Raw genomic sequence first — 12,657 nt, 5'->3', positions numbered from 1 at the left:
CTTGTCCCACAGCCCAGCAACCACCTATTTCACCTCCTCATCATAACTCACCCATATTTCACTGGAGGTGGGGCCGGGTTTTCTGGCCACACCAAATGCAGAGGGTGGGATCTGGGCCTGGGCATGTCAGCTCTCCTCTTCCCTGAATTTTAACGTGAGAAATCTCAGGTCTACAGAAAAGGTACAAGAATAGCACAGTGCAGTGTTCGGTACCGATGTAACCCAGGGGAACACTCTGTTACCCTTCCTTTCTCCTGCCTCCCCTGCCCCCCGCCCCGCCCTAGACCAGCGACATTTCACCCGGTGTGTCACAAGGATTTTTAAAATACGCAGTACATGACTGTTTAGTCAAGGACACTGACCTCTTTTCCCTTAGACTGTCAAATAAAAAAATGTCAACAGTCAATACAGCACTAGCCATCTGCTGGGAATGAATCAAAATTATACCTTTTTTTGGTCAGGTTGGGAAAAAAAATATTTTTGTGTGTGCCACAGAATTTCAGTAATTAGTCTGTGTGCCATGAGATGAAAATGGTTGAAAGGCGCTGTCCTAGACCCAGCTGCCTTTCTGCCAGCGTTGTGGCCTGTCGTGGACCAGACGCTGTTCTTGGCTGGGAAGGAGGCCAAGACGCAAAGTGGAATCACAGGTCTTGCTCATTTGAGCCGACAGCAGGGTGATGTAAAATTTAGGCGTAGCTTCTGCCACACCCAGGCTTGTCCTCATGCCTGTCCCAGACATGCCTTCCTTTGCCCAAGCCGTGCCCTCTGCTGGGAAGCCCTTCTGTGCGCCCCCCTTGTCTAAACCTGCCCTCCCTCAGAAGGCCAGTGTGGGTCTTCCTGACCCTTGGCCTGCCTGGGAAGCAGGGGGGAGGGCTTTGTAGTGCTGTCCCTGTGCTGGAGCTGTAAGTCTCCTCGTGGGAGCAGTGTGCTCAGGGCACACGCCAGCTCCAGAGAGATGGCGCGTGGGCCCCAGGGCTGGGTGTTGGAAGAGAGCAGCTGCAGCCTTGGGCCCCCTCCACGGGGGCAGCAGCAAGCTAGGCGTTGTGTTGGTGGTGAGAGCGTTCCCAAGGCCTTAAAGACACTTCTTCTTTGAGGCCTTTGCTTTATGTTGAGCTAATCTCAGACACTGGTGGAACATTTTATATTCTAGAATGATTCACAGTCAGATGGCACCTGATTCCCATCACATGGCCGGAGGTGGGTCTGGAAATACTCTCCTGAATGCTTAGCAGGGAGAGGACCAAATCGGGCAGGGCTCGGAACGGACTGCCCAGGGTCCCGGAAGGAAACAGCGAGGCCCACCATGTCTGTACGAGTCATTCAGTGCGACCCTTCGCAGCGCAGCGGAAGGACGCAAACAACCTCAACTCCGTAGCATAGGGCATGTGGTAATTAAAGGAGTCCGTCCTCAGAATGCTATGCAGCCAGTAAAAGTGATCTTCTTAAGTTTCTTTAAGAATAGGGAAAGCTATTTATTTATAGTCTTAAACTTACAAAGCAAACCCTAAAATAGAATGTTGTGTGATCCTAGTATTTCTAAGGATTCATGTAGGAAAAAAGAGACCGAAGGGTGAACCCTGACATTAGTAATAGTTACTACGTTTTTTTTTCAAACTTGCATATTTTTCAAATATTTCATGTTGAATATTTATTTATTTAATGAAGAAAAAGTAGATTATGGAATAAAAGCAATTCCGTATGGAATTTTATTCCATAAAAGCAGAGTCTGTGATACTAGCAGAACGAGACGGCTAGGGAAGCTTTAGTCAGTGGGGCTAATTGCCAGCCACACAGTCGGGGAAGGTGGGTTTCCAGGACCCCACCCTACCCTGCATCCCTATGCCTTGATTCAACATGGTCCTCCACGCCCCTTGCCATGCCGCTTGCCAAGCCAAACCACATCCTCTGTGTCCTTTGCCACAGGCCAGCCACGCACATGGAGGGCTCAGGTATCTGTGCTTCTGTCCCTGTGTAGCTCTGCAGACCCAATGTGTGTCTGTCCTGACCTTGCACCAGGTGGTCTTCACTGTGCACCAAGGTGCCTCCCCAAGCAGGCAGAATAGGGAGGAGGGGGGCTCAGGGGACATTGCCTCTGGCTCTTTCCTGCATCGGGGGTTGGAGAACTTCAGAAAGAGACTGGAAGGACCGACCTGCAAATGACTCCGAGACTGTGGTACATAAAACTAGAATTCTCCCTTGTGTTCAGCCTCCCGCTACCACTTGCAGCCACACGCAAGTATGCATCGAGGGCTGCTGGGCACAGGGAGCCAGGCAGGAACATACCAAGGCCCTAACCTTGAGGCTGTGAGAGGACCAGCGGGGAGGTGGACAGATGGTGTCCCGGGTCTAGTGCCGAGAGGGTCACACACAGCAGTTCCCCCTTCATGTTGACAGGGCGGAGCCCCCAGGCGGTCTGGGGCGGGAGGGCAGCTGAGGCTCTGGAATAAACCTCCTTGGGGCTTCGAGCTGCTGCAGGGTGGTCAGCGGGAACGGCTGGCCCTGTGCTGTGCCAGCTGTTGCCTGGCAGAAACCACAGTGAAGGGAAGGCCTCATTTCACAACAGCAGTACAAAAATGAAGACTACTGATGGATCATTTAATAAGACACACACATGACCCATTTGATACAAACAGCAGTGTTTTATTGAGCTCTTAAGAAAACCTGAAAAAATGGAATAGATGCTGCACCCACATCTGGTCCTCCAAGCCTCAGATAGCCTGACTGTGCTGCTGCAGGAACCATACTTACAGCCCACTTCTCTTTTTGCTTCCAGAAGTGACTGGGGATTCGCGGCCTTACCATGGGAAGGAGGCTGTGGATTCGAGGCAGGGGCGGGCCCGAGGCGGCGACCCCACACGTTTCCACGCAGTGAATGTGGCACAGCCTGTTCGCTTCAGCAGTAAGTTGCAGACCTGCCCTGTTTGTGACCGAAGCCCCACAACCCCACAGGCCCCTGGCTCTCCCAGTGCCCTTTGGCTGTGCGAGGGGTTTAGGGGCATCTTTTAAAACAGCCCTTCAGGGCGGTTAGGCATCCTCCTCCTCTGTTGAGAGGCTGTGCAGTGACCCACCCAAGGCCACGTAGGCTGAGAATGGTGAAGCTTTGACGCCAGCTGGCCCCAGAGCTGGGCTGCCTATTTTCACAAGACAGTTGCTGTTCAGAGCCGGCCCGCAGAAGCCCTTCTGTAGTTGGGAACAGGCTCCAAGAAACCAGGTACAGCTGATGGCGTGGAAAGGTTCTACCAGCATTTGTAAACATTTTTAAAGTGACTACTTAGAAGATTCCTTGTGACATTAAGAATTTAAAGGAGCATAACAAGATTAAGGGAGGTTGGAAGGCAGAAAAACCACAGCAAACACAGGCCTAGGCGTGATGCCATGGCGACTCGCCGGGACAGGAGGAACTGACGTGACACATGATGCTGGGCTGGGGTGCTAGGCGGTGCTGTTAATCCTGACCGCACAGACGCTCAGGGCTGGGGAGCACCTCAGGCCTCTCGGCTTTGACACACATAGCTGGGAGCTTGAGGGCTTCTCACAGGGATATAATGCAAGCTTGGCGAGCAGAGAAACGGAGCCCCTGACAGGTCACACAGCCAACACGGCAGCCCGTGGAAGCATACCTCTCAGCCCCGTGCACCTCCTGTCCGTCACTCACCTACTTTGTTCTGAGCAAGTAGTGCTTCTTACCTAGGGGGCAATTCCACAACGTTCAACAGGTAAAAAAAAGATGTTCCTTCTCTCCCTTGCCCCCACTCATTGGCTTCTGTCCCCAAAGGGTTTCCCCCTGGACCCGTCCCAAGATGTGGGTGAGGAGGCAGAATAGAACCCCAAGCTGACATTCACCAGCCGAGATGCTCGGCCTGTGCCCACCGCGGTGTCACCGCCAACCTGGAGGCAGGATGGAACCCACGTGTGGGGCAGTGGCAGGCGAAATACACCACGGTTGGTAGGGAGCTTAGGAAACACGCAGTAAAAGGCCTGATCGCCCCCCTCGCACCCATGCCACACCTCCCCGTTCCCCTGCGCGGGGGTCCCTGAGGGCTGGCTCCTGTCGGCAGTGAAGGCCTCCCCGCGCACCCCGCTGCCCGCAGGCAGGCCCTCCGGCGACTCCTCCTCCTTCAACCCACTACTTGGCTTCTACCCACCATGGAACCACCTGAGCCTCGTTTTCTCATCTGTGGGAGGCAGGAGTTGGTCCCACAATCTCAGTGGCCCTTCCAGCTCTGGTCTCCTGAGCTTCTGTTTTAGCAGAGTGCTGGCCAGAACAGAAAAGGAAGGCTGAGGAGTAGGCTCAGGAAGCGCTGGGCTTGCTGGTGGCCTGGCCCGAGCCCCAGCGTTGGGGCAGCACGGGCGGTGAGGGCAGGGAGCCTCCTTGCTCGCTCCCACCAGGCCTTGCAGTGATCTGCTGTGGGCAGTTCTGCCATCTTGTCAAGCAGACTTAACGAGAGAATGAAATCAATTTACCGAAAGAATACAGCAGCCAGTCTTTACTACCAAGTAAATTAAAGACCTTATAGAATTGGGAGGAGCCACAGGATATACTTGGACCTTAGCTTACATCTGTATCTTAGAGAAGCAGGTATCCCACACAATATGTGGTCTTAAAGGCAGAGCTTTTCCTTTTGGGCCTCAGTGTCCCCATTTCTCTAGGGTGATTCCTGAGCAGCATATATAATCTTGTTGTGGAGTGAGGATCCTAATTTTGGGGGTCATCTCCCCTTCTGTCCTTCATGTTTCCTAGGGAAGTGCCCGACAGGGTGGCACCACTATGAAGGCACGGCCAGCTGTTACAGGGTCTACCTGAGTGGGGAGAACTACTGGGACGCTGCGCAGACCTGCCAGCGCGTCAACGGCTCCCTCGCCACCTTCTCCACTGACCAGGAGCTGCGCTTCGTCCTGGCCCAGGAATGGGACCAGCCGGAGCGGAGTTTTGCTTGGCAAGACCAGCACAAGTAAGTCCTGGGTGGGGATCAAGGGGCTTGGGCGTCAGGCCATTGCCGACCAAGCACGTGGCCTCTTGGTCGCTGTGGCAGTCCTAAGGCCTAGCCAGCAGCTGGCAGATTGGGGAAGAACGGCTCCACCCACTAGAAATAGCGACCTAGGGGTGTAGGGTGGGCATTGAGACAGGGTGGGAGCTCGGAAGGGCAGAGACAGGCTGCCATCTTGGGTCTCCTTGGGCCAGTCCCTTTTGTTGGTCCTCCTTGGTAGGTTCAGCTGCTGACCTGCAAGGGGACCCAGCCTGCGTCGGGACGGGCTATGCGGTTTGTGCCCCTGCGGGCCCAGCACAGGGGGTGCACAGGTGGGCGGTAGTCCCTTCTGAGAAGATGGGCTCTGCCAGGCCCTCTGCTCAGTGCTCTCCAGGGGCTCGCTCGTTCAGTCCTCCCGGAAACCACAGGAGGCCGGTGGACGAGAAGACTGAGGCCCTGGTAGGCAAGCCTGTGACTGTGGGCGTGTACTCGCTGGCCTGTCCCTGGGTTCCCACCCAGACAGCCTGGCTCCAGAGCCTGACTGTTGACCCTCAGGCTCTGCAGTGTGGAGGAAAAAGTGTGGAAACTGGCCAGCTGCCGGCATTTCCTAACCCCTGGGTTGTGGGGGCAGGCACGTGTGAGGCCGGTGGTGTGCGGCCTCCACTGCCCCATCCATGCTGCTGGGGGGTGGGAGTGTGACCTGCGGGGGGTCACCAGATCCTGCACTCCCTCCCAGTGATGGCACAGGCTGCCATGCTGCCATAGGAACAAGATGACAGCATCGGGTGAACAGAGCGCCGCCTTCTTAAGGCCAGAGCTGGGTTTGGGCTCTCCCGTTATACCCATGACAGTGGCATATTATGAGACCATGCTGGTTTTTTCCCACAGCTACAAAGTGAGAAAAATAACTCCTAGCTCACAGGGTGGTTGTAAGTTTTTAGAAAAGGCAGCAGGCTCCCAGCCCCAGCAGTGGGGAAGCACCCTGTCTCCAGGGTGGGCGTGTGCATGACAGTAGGCCGAAGGGGTAGAGTGACACCCTGCCAGGCCCCCGCCCCGCCCCCCCTGCCGCCGGCAGCAGGGGGCCACTGGAGGCATCTCCAGGGCTGGGCTGAAAGGCTGGGGTGAGGGGCGCACGCTCAGCCGGGAACAGTCGACCTGGTTCCCGTGCACAGCCTCCTCGGCACTGCGAGGTGCACGCTCAGCTGCAGCCACAGGCCTGGGCAAGCTGGCTCTGCTCCGGGGACCCCGCAGGAGGCCAAGGGCAAGCTTTCCCCACCGCCCACCACAGCACACACTCACAGGGGTCAGTTTTCATTGAGATTAATTCATATCATAAAATTCGCTCCTCTAGAGGGCGCTGTTCTGTGCCTCCAGTGTATTCCCAGGGCTCTGTGTCCACCCCGAATAAGGTTGCTCCTGCTTGGAATGTGAAAAGCTTCATTGGATCAACTAATAAGAACAGACTTGGCAGGAGTCACTCAAGATAAAACTTTTTCTGACCTGTGAATTTAGTGTTTAGAATTTTAATGTATTTTATTAAAATTAAGTATCAAAAACTTTAAAAAATCATTAGTACTTTAGAAGTTTAGTGCTGCAGCGGTCAGTGTAACTACTGAAACACCCTCATACTCTGTCCGTGGCCGCCCCCTGCGGCCGTGCTGAGGTCCCCTGCATTTCTGCCCTCCCACAGGTTGTGGGTTGGCTACCAGTATGTCATCACCGACCGGAACCGCTCAGAACGGCATTGGGAGGTAGCAGCATTCAAAGGTAAGCCTTTCTGGTTTTTCAGAAGTGTTGTTGCATTTGAAATCAGGGTCTGCCATCCTGAATGGGGAAGACTGCTAGGGTCTCCTCTCCTTCCTCACCCCCCCATCAGCGGTGCCCGGCATGGACGGGCCCTGGGTCGGGGGCCGCGGAGAGGAGCGGCCCCCACCACGGGGAGGGCTATGATGGCAGGCCGAGGCGCCCCAGGGCCAGGCCCCTCTCCCAGGCCAGTTTCTTTTTTGGAACCCATGGTTGCTTCCTACTTGGCTAAATTTCTAGACCAACCAGCCTCCTTTTATAGCTAAGGGCTTGAATTAGGGCATAAAAATGAGCACACAGCGTGGGCAGCTGGCGTGAGCCAGGGAGGGAAGGACAAGCCTTCCAGGCTGATGAAGTTCAGAGATCCAGAAATTGCAGGAAAGCTGTCGGGCAGCAAAAGCTAACGTAGAGGAATCTGCTGGAGCCGCAGACAGAGGGGTCGTCCCTCACTCTACACACCTCCCAGCCTTGCAGGCACATCCGGAATCTCCTCACTTGTTGCCAGATTGCAGCCACCAGACCTGCTGTCTCTCACCTACATCACTGCTGCCCTCCCGACCCCAGCCTCCTCCCATGGCCCCCTGAGGGTCCTCTACTCCTCTGTCCCCGGCTGTTCATGACTTTCCTCCCACAAGGGCGCTGTCCTCGCCGAGACCTGCAGGCCCTTTCCCCCTGCTCTCCCCTTCCACCACTGCTCTGGCCCCCTCAGCCCCCAGGACGCCTCCTCTTCTCACCTGCTCTTCCCGCAGGTCACCTTTGTTCCCACCGAAGCCCTCCCTGGGCCCCTACGTCCCGGCTCAGGCCGTTCCAGTGCAGTGCAGTGCAGTGCAGTGCAAGGAGGCAGCGGCGCAGCCAGGCCAGCCTGGGGCTGAGGTGGGGCCTGCTGCGCTGGGCAGCTGGACTGCGCAGCTGGGGATTTATGGCGAACACCCGCTTCCCTTAGCGAGTCTGGAATTGCGATGGGCAGGGGTCGGCCCAGGCTTTTCTGAGCAGAAAGTGTGTCGCAGTATGGCTGGCAACGACCTGCTCCCCGGCACCTTCCTCCCTGGAGGGCGCTTGCTGGGGAAGCCTGGCCTGGATTTTTCCCGACTCCGCTGGAGCCGTCTCTTCCCTTGCTGCTGGTGTATCTTGGTGCATCGCTGCAATAAGTCTCAGCCGTGGCCGTGGCTAGATGCAGGGTCCTTTGATTCCTAGCAAAGCAGTGAGGCCCCCAACCCAAGCAGTGTCAGGAGTGGCGGCGTATGCCCTCCTCCCTTCCCTGCTCTGCGGCCTGCCATCACCTCCACGCTCCAGCTTCCTTTTTGCTGGAGCGGCCATGACCTTCTGACATGTATGCTTCACTTCCTCCGTTGTTTGGCATCTGTCTCTGCCATTTATGCCCCTCACTCAGACGTCAACTCCACAAGGCACGTTGTTGCCCAGTGCACCCTGAGTACCCGTTTACAGGTTTGCGGCGTGCTAGTATTTGTTAAATCTCGAGGGAGAATGATCAGGAGGCTGTGTTAGATTCTTGGGACTTAGAAAAGAGGCTCAGAGGTTTGTGGCCCCCTCCCCCAACACCCCTGCACGGCCCACCCTGGGCTGTAGAGTGGTTTCTGATCACCTGATTCCCCGCTGGGAAGGCAGTAGCTGAGTGGATGATGGAGAGGCTCCCTGGAGCTGGGAGTGGATCCCAGGCAGCGAGCGCTTCCCTGGAGTTCACCTGGCCAGCTGATGCTTCCGGTGGGCGTGGGAGCCACAGTTCTGCCTAAATTAATGCATTCGTGGCAGATGAGGTGGGCTCCTTCTTGAGTCCTCTCTTTATCAGTCACTATTCTGTTGTGAGGGAGAACTTTTCCCTCCTCTATTTATTTATGCTTGTTTTATCCATAGGAACTTGCACATTTTCATTACTGTGTTATAACCCATTACTTCACCCTTCATGTTATTGCTGTACCTTTAAACGTCCCCAGCCAAATACAGTCTTCCTCTGGCTCTCCGCCTGGCACGATCTGTCCTTGTGCTTACCTCACTGACTCCAAGCAGCGTGGCCCCTGTTGGCCCCGTTCCCAAACCTGTGCTCCGTGAAGCTAAGGGAGATTGTGAATGAACGCCGTAACTGCAGTACAGCGCTTCGGTGGTCTGTGAGCTCCTTGCCTGATGGTCCCGTGTAGGAGGGCCTTGGTCCCCACAAAGACGGCATGTGGTTGGGATTATATTGTAACGGCCCTGCCTTTTGTCTCTCCCACAGGCTCCTCAGAGGTGTTGCTGCCCCCACACCCCACCCTCACCTCGGCCATGTCTGAAAGTGACAGCATATTCTGCGCCCAGCTCCAGTGCTTCCACTTCCCCACCCTCCGCTATCACGACCTGCACAGCTGGCATGCCGAGAACTGCTATGAGAAGTCTTCGTTTCTTTGTAAAAGAAGTAAGCCCCCTTGACCATGACGCCTAGTGAGCTGTAAGGAACAGTGCTTCTTGTGAGAATGTGGCTTCCTAATTTCTGATCCTTGATGTCGACCTTGAGTGGACTTGCCCATGTGAGAGCGGGCCGCGGGCGTACGGTGCCTGGCTCACGCCCGACTCTGAAGGCGGCGGTAAGGTGCCTTGGGGCCGAGGGCTAGGGCCTGGGCTGAGACCCAGGGCTCGCATGAGCCTGGCTGGCTTGCTCCTTAGTTCTGTGGCCTGGGCAACAATTATGTCAACTCCTTTTCTTCTCTGTTCTAGCAGAGAACGATGTTATACGAGCCTCTTGTCCTGGAATTCCCTGCCTACGTGTGTCATGTAGATTTGACTCCAGTCTTCAGTGAGGCATAGACCGATGGTTGTGGAATTTCTGAAGAGCGTTTGTAGGCATTCGTACCCTATTTAGAGATGGAACCAACTTCCTTTTCATGTCCGTTTGTCTTTCACTGAATGTGCATCCCTTTGGCGACCACCTCTGCCTCACCCTCAGTGCCTTTTCCAGGCACCTGTCACATCTGCCCGCTTAAGGCTCCGCATTCTCGGCTCCCTCCTGACTCTGGCCACAGCCATCCCTCTTCCTCTAGCCCCAGGTCAGCTCTGCACAGGGTTTAGTGAGGGTCTCCGTGATGGACTGCGTGGACCATCTTCCCAAGCAATACCAGCAGCCCCTTGGGCGACTCATTCAAGACACATTCTGACTTTGCCCTATCTGGCGTGGCTCAGCTGGTTGGGCGTTGTCCCACAAAAGTGAAAGGCCACTGGTTCAGATTCCCAGTCAGGGCACACGCCTGGTTGCAGGTTTGGTCCCTGTTCGGGGCACATATATGACAGGCAACAGACTGATGTTTCTCTCTCACATTGATGTTTCTCCCCCTCTCTTGTCCCCCCCCGCCCCGCCTTCCCCCCTGCAAAGAAATAAATAAAATGTTTAAGACACATTCTGATTTTTAAATGGTTCCTACATGCAGCAGCTACATCTTAGAATTGAGGAACTCACAAAAGTAAACTGTTTAACCCTGACTGGTGTGGCTCAGTGGGTTGGGCATTGTCCTACAAACTGAGAGGCCGCTGGTTTGATTCCCAGTGAGGGCACATGCCGGGGTGGCAGACCAGGTCCCCGGTTGGGGGTGTACACGAGGCAATTGATTGGGTGTTTCTTTCCCTCTCTTCTCTCTCTAAAAATAAATTTTAAAAAACTTTTTTATTTTAACATAAACCGCTTAGGCATCTTGAAAGCAGATACTTCCATGCGCCCTCCCTGGAGTCTGGCACTGTCCTCTGTCCCGGCTGTCCAGGCGTATGCCTCGCTGTGCCTGACAGGCGTGCTTTGTCCTAGCGGGGCACTACAGCGACCTCTCTCGAACAGCCACTGACAGAGCTTTCAGGCTGACCATGGCAGCTCCCCTGTTGTTAGGTTTGTGGGGAGAGTCAGAGCTGGTCCTGCTGGTGATGCGTACGTTTGTGTTTGTGTGCGCCCCTGCAGGTCAAACGTGCGTCGACATCAAGGACAACGTGGTGGATGAAGGGTTCTACTTCACCCCCAAAGGAGACGACCCGTGTCTGAGCTGCACCTGCCATGGCGGGGAGCCAGAGATGTGCGTGGCTGCCCTTTGCGAGCGGCCCCAGGGCTGCCAGCAGTACCGCAAGGACCCCAAGGAGTGCTGCAAGTTCATGTGCCTGGACCCAGGTGAGACCGGGAGTGGGTCACAAGTCAGCCTCCCTGTTCGGGGCCAGAGGCTGCATGGCCCATTGCTTCCTTGGTGGTGGGGACTGGCAAGAGCTCACGACACGTGGTGTAGCTGATGGCAGCGTTTGCTCACAGAGTTGTCTCTCAGGCTTTGTTGGGCAGATACTGTAATGGGCACATGTCTGTCTCTCTCACACAACGTGGCCTCTTCTGACTGCTACCTTGCAGGCTGGCTCTCAGATAACAGGTATCATTCATTCACTGATGAACTTGAGTGTTGCTGTACATTCCCAAATCCACTGTTACTGATGTCTTCAGACCTGTCTTTCTCCTCTCATTTTAAGACTAAGAACAAGACTTCCAACTTATATCCCCGTTCGAGTCCTTCCTGTCCTCTGAGTATGGTGAAGTGGTGGGTAATGACAGTTTTCATTGCTTACAGTCATCAATTTTTACTGTTAGAATCTGTAAGAAAAAGAATAAATTATTACCATTTCAAGATAAAACTGCCCACTATGTGGCACTTTGCAGTGGACACTATGCAGCTGTGTGGTCTCTGGGTGACATTCCTTCCACTTTCCAAAAAAGAGCAGCAAGTGGGGCTTCTGCTCTGTAGGACCATTAGGACACGTCAGAATTCACACGGTGCGCTGGGTGGCTCCCCACCAGTGCAGGTGGCCTCTCCGTATGAATTCACGATCTCAGGAGAAATGTAGATCAGAAGCATGAATTTTTCTTTCCTGGCTGTCACAGTACAAGGGTGATGTGGGCAGAGACTGGGGGAAGGCCCTGCACTCACAGACCCTACAGAAAAGCAGGTTGGGTGGGGTCACCGTGGGGGAGAGGCCGGTGCGCCGCGTGCTAGTGAGAACTGCAGTCGGCACGGGAGGGCCACAACAACAAGAACAGTTCCAGAGGGGGAGTTGTCGGTGTTCTTGCACGACGAAGGCTGCTGGCAGAAGGCCAGGGAGCGCCAGAGGCTGCCTAAGGCTCAGAGGTGCACGGTTGGCTGCAGAGAGCGCAGAGGCCATGTATGCCCGGGCATGTGTTGTACAAGCATGTGTGGCCCGAGGACTTCTGAGCAGAACAGGGCACTCAGGGCGTCTGGGCAGGCCCAGAGCTGCCGCAGGCCACTGAGCCAGGGCCCCACCCTGCCCTTGCCTCAGCCGTGCTTCCGCAGGTGCCTGGCAGCCTCCCAGGTCGCGTGCCTTCTCCTGGGAGGTGCCCACACCGCCCGGGGGATAGAGATACTGCCACCACTGGGGACCCTGGGAAGGTGTCCATTTTAACAAAGTGTCTGCCCTCTTAGTCTGTTCAGGGTTGTACAGGATACCAAGGGCAGTACCAGAAAATGAAAAGGCATCCAGATCAGAAAGGAAGAGATGAAATCATCTCTGTAGACAACATGATTGTCTGCATAGAAGAATCCCGGAGGATCTACAGGAAACTAATAAATGTAGCAGGGTCTCTGGTACAAGCCAATATAAAAAAACCCATTGTATTTATATAAACAGGATGTGGCAAACATAGGTTTATAGTTGTAAATACGCAAAACAGTTTATTCTTGTATTTATTAATATTCCATACAGACATCTGTAAACCTACTTTTGCCTCACCTTCTTCTGTCTGTGAACAAGTTGGAAATTGAAATTTTAAAAAGGATATCATTTACAATAGCACCAAAAAGCATAAAATACTTTGGTATAAATCTTACAAAATACATGCACTATCTGTAGGCCCCAAGTGGTAAAACAC

The 12,657-nt window shown here is 54.6% G+C and overlaps 1 protein-coding gene across 4 annotated transcripts in view; it reads left to right on the top strand.

Moving 5' to 3' along the window:
* The window catches only part of DGCR2 (DiGeorge syndrome critical region gene 2), a 55,394-nt gene that overhangs the window by 33,329 nt on the left and 9,408 nt on the right, over positions 1-12,657 (top strand). For 2 of the 4 annotated variants that reach the window (XM_054592738.1, XM_054592737.1), the window contains 5 exons: positions 2,774-2,899; positions 4,742-4,952; positions 6,658-6,734; positions 9,001-9,177; positions 10,699-10,902. In XM_054592738.1, the coding sequence (XP_054448713.1) occupies positions 2,774-2,899; positions 4,742-4,952; positions 6,658-6,734; positions 9,001-9,177; positions 10,699-10,902 (795 nt within the window). The remainder of the gene's footprint in view (positions 1-2,773; positions 2,900-4,741; positions 4,953-6,657; positions 6,735-9,000; positions 9,178-10,698; positions 10,903-12,657) is intronic. The other 2 variants (XM_054592740.1, XM_054592739.1) reach the window with 1 other exon arrangement.

This window comes from Pteronotus mesoamericanus, unplaced genomic scaffold (assembly GCF_021234165.1).
Source record: "Pteronotus mesoamericanus isolate MK-2021 breed Mesoamerican mustached bat unplaced genomic scaffold, CSHL_Meso_final scaffold_371, whole genome shotgun sequence".
NCBI lineage: Eukaryota > Metazoa > Chordata > Mammalia > Chiroptera > Mormoopidae > Pteronotus > Pteronotus mesoamericanus.
This window is presented reverse-complemented; position numbering and strand designations above follow the sequence as displayed.